This window comes from Lolium perenne, chromosome 2, assembly GCF_019359855.2.
Source record: "Lolium perenne isolate Kyuss_39 chromosome 2, Kyuss_2.0, whole genome shotgun sequence".
In the NCBI taxonomy this organism is placed as follows: domain Eukaryota; kingdom Viridiplantae; phylum Streptophyta; class Magnoliopsida; order Poales; family Poaceae; genus Lolium; species Lolium perenne.
In genome coordinates, this window is record NC_067245.2 from 41675807 (window position 1) to 41685873 (window position 10067).

Below are 10067 nucleotides of genomic sequence, written 5' to 3' on the forward strand. Positions count from 1 at the left end.
GGTAGGTTTAGGGGCGACGCGAGGGGCCCACACAGCAGGCCGGCGCGGCCAGGGCTTGGGCCGCGCCGCCCTGTTGTGTGGCCGCCTCGTTGCCCCACTTCGTATCTCCCCCGGTGTTCTGGAAGCTTCGTGGAAAAATAAGATCCTGGGCGTTGATTTCGTCCAATTCCGAGAATATTTCCTTACTAGGATTTCTGAAACCAAAAACTGCAGAAAACAGGAACTGGCTCTTCGGCATCTCGTTAATAGGTTAGTGCCGGAAAATGCATAAATATGACATAAAGTATGCATAAAACATGTAGGTATCATCAATAAAGTGGCATGGAACATAAGAAATTATCGATACGTTGGAGACGTATCAAGGCCCAACACTGTCTATAGGAAAAGAAGCGTGAGTAGATATCAAGCTATTTTCTGGCGCCGTTGCCGGGGAGGAAAGGTAAAAGGTACTCACACTCCGGTCCCAGGTAACTAAGTTATTTTCTGGCGCCGTTGTAAGTGCTCGAAGCTATTTCCTTTAGATCCTGCAATTGCATCTTTTTGTTTCTTGTTTTTATTTCACTAGTTAGGCATAATGGAAAGTAACAGTGAGCTTTTGAAGCTATTTCCTGTGTTAAGACATGGATTGTTTGATGCGAAAATTGAAAAACCTATGGAATCTTATTTCCATGCTAGTAGCAATGATATTAGTATGAACGCTTTGAACACCATTGTTGCTAATGATATGGAAAATTCTAAGCTTGGGGAAGCTGGTTTTGATGAGCATGATATTTTTAGTCCCCCAAGAATTGAGGAGAAAATTTTCTTTGATGATACTTTACCTCCTATTTATGATGATTATAATGATAGTAGTCTTTTGGTGCCGCCTACTATGGAGAGTAAATTTTATTATGATTATACTATGCCTCCTACACTTGATGAGAATAATAATGATAGTTACTTTGATGAATTTGCTCCCACTACAATTAATAAGAATGACTATGCTTATGTTGGGAGTAGTAATAATTTTATGCATGCAGCTCGATCATGATAAGAATGTTTCATTTGATAGTTATATTGTTGAGTTTGTTCATGATGCTACTGAAAATCTTTATGAGAGAGGACAATATGGTTGTAGAAATTTTCATGTTACTAAAACACCTCTCTATATGCTGAAATTTTTGAAGTTACACTTGTTTTATCTTTCTATGCTTGTTGCATTATGCTTCATGAATTCATTTGTGTACAAGATTCCTTTTCATAGGAAGTGGGTTAGACTTAAATGTGTTTTGAATTTGGTTTTTGATGCTCTCTTTTGCTTCAACTCTTATTTCTTGCGAGTGCATCATTAAAATTACTGAGCCCATCTTAATGGCAATAAAGAAAACACTTCTTGGGAGATAACCCATGTGTTTATTTCACTACAGCAATTTTGTTTTATATTTGTATCTTGGAAGTTGTTACTACTGTAGCAACCTCTCCTTATCTTTATTTTATTGCATTGTTGTGCCAAGTAAAGTCTTTGATAGCAGGGTTGATACTAGATTTGGATTTCTGCGCAGAAACAGATTTCTGTCTGTCACGAATTTGGGCAGGGTTCTCTGTAGGTAACTCAGAAAAATCTGCCAATTTACGTGCGTGATCCTCAGATATGTACGCAACTTTCATTCAATTTGAGCATTTTCATATGAGCAAGTTAAGTGCCTCTAAAAAATTCGTCTTTACAGACTGTTCTGTTTTGACATATTCTGCCTTTTATTTCGCATTGCCTCTTTTGCTATGTTGGATGGATTTCTTTGTTCCATTAACTTTCAGTAGCTTTGGGCAATGTCCAGAAGTGTTAAGAATGATTGTGTCACCTCTGAACATGTGAATTTTTGATTATGCACTAACCCTCTGATGAGTTTGTTTTGAGTTTGGTGTGGAGGAAGTTTTCAAGGGTCAAGAGAGGAGGATGATATATGATCAAGGAGAGTGAAAGCTCTAAGCTTGGGGATGCCCCGGTGGTTCATCCCTGCATATTTCAAGAAGACTCAAGCATCTAAGCTTGGGGATGCCCAAGGCATCCCCTTCTTCATCAACAACATTATCAGGTTCCTCTAGTGAAACTATATTTTTATGTACTTTACTTGGAGCGTCTGTGTGCTTTTATTTTCGTTTTGTTATTTTCATTCTCTGAATGAATGCTTGTGTGGGAGAGAGACACGCTCCGCTGGTTCATATGAACACATGTGTTCTTAGCTTCTAATGTTCATGGCAAAGGTTGAAACTGCTTCGTCAACTGTTATATGGTTGGAAACGGGAAATGCTACATGTAGTAATTGGTATGATGTCTTGAATAATTTTATACTTGGCAATTGTTGTGCTCATATAGATCATGTTTAAGCTCTTGCATCATATACTTTGCACCTATTAGTGAAGAAATACATAGAGCTTGCTAAAATTTGGTTTGCATGATTGGTCTCTCTAAGGTCTAGATATTTTCTAGTAAGGGTTTGAACAACAAGGAAGACAATGTAGAGTATTATAATGCTTGCAATATGTTTTTATGTGAGTTTTGCTGTACCGGTTCATACTTGTGTTTGCTTCAAACAACCTTGCTAGCCTAAGCCTTGTGTTGAGAGGGATTACTTCTCATGCATCCAAAATCCTTGAGCCAAAAACTATGCCATTTGTGTCCACCATACCTACCTACTACATGGTATTTCTCCACCATTCCAAAGTAAATTGCTTGAGTGCTACCTTTAAATTTCTATCCTTTGTCTTTGCAATATATAGCTCATGGGACAAATAGCCTAAAAACTATTGTGGTATTGAATATGTACTTATGTATCTTATTTCTAATTAAGTTGCTTGTTGTGCGATAACCATGTTCCTGGGGACGCCATCAATTACCCTCTGTTGAATATCATGTGAGTTGCTATGCATGTTCGTCTTGTCTGAAGTAAGGGCGATTTACCATGAGTTTAATGGTTTGAGCATGCATATTGTTAGAGAAGAACATTGGGCCGCTAACTAAAGCCATGATCCATGGTGGAAGTTTTAGTTTTGGACAACAATCCTCAATCTCTTATGAGAATATTATTTGTTGTTGAATGCTTATGCATTAAAGAGGAGTCCATTATCTGTAGTCTATGTTGTCCCGGTATGGATGTCTAAGTTGAGAATAATCAAAAGCGAGAAATCCAATGCGAGCTTTCTCCTTAGACCTTTGTACAAAGTGACATAGAGGTACCCCTTTGTGATACTTGGTTAAAACATATGTATTGCAGTGATAATCCAGGTAATCTGAGCTAATTAGGACAAGGTGCGGGCACTATTGGTATACTATGCATGAGGCTTGCAACTTGTAGGATATAATTTACATAACACATATGCTTTATTACTACCGTTGACAAAATTGTTTCTTGTTTTCAAAATAAAAGCTCTAGCACAAATATAGCAATCAATGCTTCTCTCTGCGAAGGGCCATTCTTCTACTCTTATGTTGAGTCAGTTTACCCATTTCCTTCTATCTTAGAAGCAAACACTTGTGTTAACTGTGCATTGATTCTTACATACTTGCATATTTGCACTCATCATTTTACTTTATGTTGACAATTATCCATGAGATATGCATGTTGAAAGTTGAAAGCAACCGCTGAAACCTAATCTTCCTTTGTGTTGCTTCAATGCCTTTATTTAGAATCTATTGCTTTATGAGTTAACTCTTATGCAAGACTTATTGATGCTTGTCTTGGAAGTACTATTCATGAAAAGTCTTTGCTATATGATTCAGTTGTTTAACCATTGTCTTTACCATTGCTTTGAATCGCTATATTCATCTCATATGCTTTACAATAGTATGATCAAGATTATGTTGGTAGCATGTCACTTCAGAAATTATTCTTTTATCGTTTACCTACTCGAGGACGAGTAGGAACTAAGCTTGGGGATGCTGATATGTCTCCAAGGTATCGATAATTTCTTATGTTCCATGCTTGTTTTATGACAATACCTACATGTTTTATACACACTTTATGTCATATTTATGCATTTTCCGGAACTAACCTATTGACGAGATGCTGAAGTGCCAGTTCCTGTTTTCTGCTGCTTTTGGTTTCAGAAATCCTAGTAAGGAAATATTCTCGGAATTGGACGAAATCAACGCCCAGCATCTTATAATTCCACGAAGCTTCCAGAACACCCGAGAGGGACTAGAGGAGAGCCACAGGGCCACCACACAGGGTGGCGGCGCGGCCCAAGGGGGGGCGCCCCCCCCTATTGTGTGGTGCCCCCGTAACCCTTCCGACTCCGATTCTCCGCCTATAAGAAGCCCCCTGACCTAAATCTTCGATACGAATAAGCCACGGTACGAGAAACCTTCTAGAGCCGCCGCCATCACGAATCCAAGATTCGGGGGACAGAAGTCTATTTTCCGGCACGTCGCCGGGACGGGGAAGTGCCCCCGGAAGGCATCTCCATCGACACCACCGCCATCTTCATCACCGCTGCTGTCTCCCATGAGGAGGGAGTAGTTCTCCATCGAGGCTAAGGGTTGTACCGGTAGCTATGTGGTTAATCTCTCTCTCCCATGTACTTCAATACAATGATCTCATGAGCTGCCTTACATGATTGAGATCCATATGATGAGCTTTGTAATCTAGATATCGTTATGCTATTCAAGTGGATTTTACTTATGTGATCTCCGGAGACTCCTTGTCCCACGTGTGTAAAGGTGACAGTGTGTGCACCGTGTGGATCTCTTAGGCTATATTTCACAGAATACTTATTCACTGAGTTATGATTTGAGTTGGATGTCTCTATGAAATTGTGGTGTGTTAGTACCTCCTATGAATGCTCACAGTGACAGCGTGGGGTGTTTATTAGTACTTGGGAATACATCTTTAAGGTTTGCCTACATGATGAATTAGTGTTCGTTATCTTGCCAGAGAGTAATTCAGAATAGCATAGTGAAGTGCTTATTTATATTCAATTATGATTGCAATGTTGAGAGTGTCCACTAGTGAAAGTATGATACCTAGGCCTTGTTTCCGAATAGCAAAGTCACACCACAAAGATTCCTATCTCCCACATCAACTGCACGCCAGCAAGCATTTTCTGGCACTGTTACTACTGCTCATATTCATTCATACCACCTGTATTTCACTATCTCTTCGCCGAACTAGTGCACCTATACATCTGACAAGTGTATTAGGTGTGTAGGGGACACAAGAGACTTCTTTCATTGTGATCGCAGGGTTGCTTGAGAGGGATATCTTTGGCCTCTTCCTCCCTGAGTTCGATAAACCTTGGGTGATCCACTTAAGGGAAAACTTGCTGCTGTTCTACAAACCTCTGCTCTTGGAGGCCCAACACTGTCTACAGGAAAAGAAGCGTGAGTATACATCATGCGGCCATGGTGGTGTTGATGTGGCCGGCCAGCCCCTCTCCTCCCCTCTTTATATAGGTGGAAGCCCCAAGGTTTAGGTCAAAGTCTCCGAATAAGACCCCAACATAAACCTTCCATGTGACCAAACCTAGGGGGAGTGGGACTCCCCCCTTTCCTTGGTGGGGTGGCCGGCCACCATGGGGACGAGTCCACTTGGGACTCCTCCTCCCTTAGGCTGGCCGGCCAAGGTGGGTGGAGCCCCTCTGGGACTCCACCTTCCATCCTTATTTCTTCCGGACTCTTCTAGAACCTTCTAGAACCTTCCAGAGAAAATACCGGATCATTTTCAAACCTAGAAAATGACTTCCTATATATGAATCTTATTCTCCGGACCATTCCGGAACTCCTCGTGATGTCCTGGATCCCATCCGAGACTCCGAACAAAACTTTGAACTCCATTCCATATTCCATATCTACTTAAGCGACATCAAACCTTAAGTGTGTCACCCTACGGTTCGCGAACTATGTAGACATGGTTGAGACTTCTCTCCGACCAATAACCAATAGCGGGATCTGGAGATCCATAATGGCTCCCACATATTCAACGATGACTTAGTGATTGAATGAACCATTCACATACGATACCAATTCCCTTTGTCACGCGATATTTTACTTGTCCGAGGTTTGATCATCGATATCACTCTATACCTTGTTCAACCTCGTCTCCTGACAAGTACTCTTTACTCGTACCGTGGTATGTGGTCTCTTATGAACTTATTCATATGCTTGCAAGACATTAGACGACATTCCACCGAGAGGGCCCAGAGTATATCTATCTGTCATCGGGATGGACAAATCCCACTGTTGATCCATATGCCTCAACTCATACTTTCCGGATACCTAATCCCATATTTATAACCACCCATTTACGCAGTGGCGTTTGATGTAATCAAAGAACCTTTCCGGTATAAGTGATTTACATGATCTCACGGTCGAAAGGACTAGGTAACTATGTATCGAAAGCTTATAGCAAATAACTTAATGACGTGATCTTATGCTACACTTAATTGGGTGTGTCCATTACATCATTCATATAATGACATAACCTTGTTATTAATAACATCAAATGTTCATGATCACGAAACCATGATCATCTATTAATCAACAAGCTAGTTATACAAGAGGCTTACTAGGGACTCTTTGTTGTTCACATAACACACATGTATCAATGTTTCGGTTAATACAATTATAGCATGGTATGTAAACATTATCATAAACACAAAGATATATAATAACCATTTATTATTGCCTCTTGGGCATATCTCCAACACGAAGAGCATCATAATTAGGAGCAACATGAAGGAGACGTTCAGCAGGACACTCCATGTTAATGACTTTAGTGGGAAGCAGGTTAATGAGAAACGTGGCAGTGAGAAAAGCTTCATCCCAGTATTTCAATGGCATGGATGCATTGGCAAGTAAAGCAAGACCAACTTCCACTATATGACGGTGTTTGCGTTCAGCGGAGCCATTTTGTTGATGAGCATGAGGACATGAGACATGATGAGAGATGCCAACTTGTTGAAAGAAAGCGTTAAGTTTCTCATATTCACCCCCCAATCAGTTTGCATAGTAACAATTTTACGATCAAATTTACACTCAACATATTGCTGAAAATTGAGGAAGACTTGATAAACATCAGAACGCTTTTTGAGCAAATAAATCCATGTGAACTTGCTATAGTCATCGATAAAGCTTACATAGTATGCATGTTTCCCAACAGAGAGAGGAGCAGGACCCCATACATCAGAAAAATTTTGCTCCAAAGGAACATAAGATGTACTGGTAGACATGGGATATGGTAGTTGATGGCTCTTGGCTAACTGACAAAAGTCACAAACATATGGTGTAGTCTCTCGGGTGTAAGCTAGCTTATTTCTCCTAAGAACTTGTTGAACCACAAACGAGGAAGGGTGTCCTAATCGACGATGCCATGTAGAAGACGACGACTTTATTGTGATGAAAGCATGCTTGGAGGAGGTAGTGGAGATAGGCATCAAGGGATAAAGGCCTCCATAGCATGGACCCCTAAACAGAGTTCTTCGAGTTTCTGTGTCCTTTATCAAAAAGAAGAAAGGGTGGAATTCAATAAAGACATGGTTATCAAGAGTAAACCGATGAATAGAGAGCAAATTTTTAGATGCATTAGGAACATGTAGAATGGATTTAAGCTGAAAGGAATCATGAGGAGTGCGCAAAATTGAATGACCAACATGGCTAATGTGCATACCTGTGCCTTCAGCAGTACGAACACTGTCATGTCCAGTATAAGGCTCATGAGTAGAAAGCTTGTTCAACTCGCCAGTGATATGATCAGTAGCCCCAGTATCATAGTACCAATTTGTATCAACACCATTGGAGGCAAAGTTTGCCCCTTTCTGTCCACGGTCACCATCACGATCATCTCCATAACGCCACCAGCAGTCACGGGCAGGGTGTCCATGAATAGAGCAAATCTGACAAGTGGTGTCCACATAGGGTGTAGGCTGGCGGTCACGCCTCTGACCACCATCACGACGGCGGTCATCATCATAGCGTCGGGGACGCTCATCATCATAGCGCCGGGGGCGCTCATCGTCATAGCGCCTAGGGCGCTCATCTCTGTACCCGCGCTGATCTTGTCGAGGGCGATCTTGGCGGCCGCGATCATCGTGGCGAGGACGGTTGTCCTGGCGAGGAGGACGATCATCATGGCGAGGACGACGATCATCTTGGCGAGGACGAGTGTCCCGGCGAGCAGTGTTGGCCGAAGAGACAAAACCAGGGTCCTCGATTCTGTTTTCCCTGTCAAACTCTTGCACTTGGCTAAGGAGCTCAGTTAGATTCGTATTAGGATTAGCACGGACTGCAACACGAAGACTGTTATACCGACTTCCAAGACCATGCAGCACATAGTACACGAGCTCATCATCATCTAATGGTTTGCCAGCGGCAGCAAATTCAGAGGCAATGGATTTCATCTTTGCAAAATACTTATATGCGGAGAGATCATTCTTGCGAGTGTCATTAAGCGCGGAACGAAGCTGCTGAACGCGTGTCTTGGACTTGGCAGAAACATGGCTGTCAAGGGAGGCCCAGACTTCGGCTGAAGTCTCCAAGCCAATGACATGGGAAAGAACATCGGGTGAGAGGCCATTAAGAAGCCATCTCAGCACTTGTTGATCACGAGCAATCCAGGACTTGTACTCAGGGTTGGCGATGGTGATCTTCTTGCTGTTTGCATTTTCAGCGGCAAGAGTTTCGGCGGGCGCCTTGTCGACTCCTTCAACAAGGTCAAGGACACGGGCACCACGAAGTGCCGGGATGACGAGGGCCTTCCAGATGAGGGCGTTCTCCCGCGTCAGGGGCTGCGATGGCGGCGACCCGAGTGCAGCAGCGAGAGCCGTGGTAGACATAGCAGTTGATGAAGCCATCGGAAACTGGTGTGTCTAGGGTTTAAGGTTTGGAGATCGAGGTTTGGGTTTTGGGTGTAGCGGCGGCGGCGGCGGCAAAGAGCGGCGGCGGCGGCAGGTGTCTAGGTTTTGATTTTGGGTTTTGGACGTTGGCGGCGGCAGCGGCAAGGAGCGGCGGCGGCGGCAGATGTCTTTGACTTGTGTGTATCGGCGGCGGCAGCAAGGGCTGAGGCGGCGGCAAGGATGCGGCGGCGACAGAGATGCGGCGGCGGCGGTTTTGCGGCTAGGGTTTCGGCAGCTAGAGGAGGCCTGCTCTGATACCATGATAACTTTGGTGTAACGATGCGTACCCTTTTGGGCCATCGGTTGCATGTTATATAGGTAGGGAAAAGCCCCTACGTGGCAGTACAAAGAGGATACGTGTACGGTCGGAGTACTACTCCGTACACGTACACGTATGTAAAGCACATACACTAACATGGTTTTCACATGTCAAGAATCACAATGGAGGCCAAGAAAAAGAGCCGAGAGACGGCTGAGACCAAGATCACACCGCCGGCGCTGCCATGGAAGGTGCGGCTCCAGGTCCTCGCCCTCGAGCCCTCGAGGTCGCTTGCGATATCTCCGAGTGCCCAGATGGCACCGTCAACCGCTTCCTCTTCTCTCTTGCCGACCGCCAGACCTGCGCCAGGACGAGCGCGGCGTGCGCTCCGCCGACATCACCGTCGACGCCACCCGGAAGGCCGGGACCTCTGGGTGCGCGTCTACGTCCCAGCGGCGGCGGATTAACCTGGGACGGCACCCCTTCCTATCATTGTGTACTTCACTACTTCCATGGCGGCGGGTTCGTGTTCCTCTCCCCCGCCTCCACGCCTCTGGACGACATAAGCCGCCACTTCTGCAGTTATGCCGTGAGCTAGGCGCCATCATCGTCTCCGTCAACTCAGGGAAATCCTATTCATCACCCGCAGGTGATGAGTACAAACCATCGCCCCGTGTGGTTTCCTAACGGGGAGAGTTTGGGCCGCGGCTCATCAACAAGCAGGGAGCCAGTAGGTCTCGGATTTATCCGGTTTTTGTCGAGTTCTTTTTCTGGTTTTTCTTGGATTGTGGTTTTCTTTCAATTTTTCTTCGATTTTTTTGATTTTTTTCTTTTTCTATTTTTTTTTTAAACAAATTTTAAAGTGAAGTAAATTACCACCTCGCCCCGGAGCATCACTACCCGCGGCCTATGAAGACTGCATCCACGTGCTCCGCTACCTCGG

At 43.9% G+C, this 10067-nt stretch overlaps 1 protein-coding gene across 1 annotated transcript in view; it reads right to left on the reverse strand.

Moving 5' to 3' along the window:
- Window positions 1–8823, reverse strand: part of LOC139835461 (uncharacterized) — an 88037-nt gene extending 79214 nt beyond the window's left edge. The window contains exons 1-3 of the mRNA XM_071825314.1: window positions 8283–8823; window positions 7748–8215; window positions 7641–7663 (exon numbers count right to left, since the gene is read on the reverse strand). Coding sequence (XP_071681415.1) covers window positions 7641–7663; window positions 7748–8215; window positions 8283–8823 — 1032 coding nt within the window. The remainder of the gene's footprint in view (window positions 1–7640; window positions 7664–7747; window positions 8216–8282) is intronic.
- Window positions 8824–10067: the final 1244 nt, after the last annotated feature.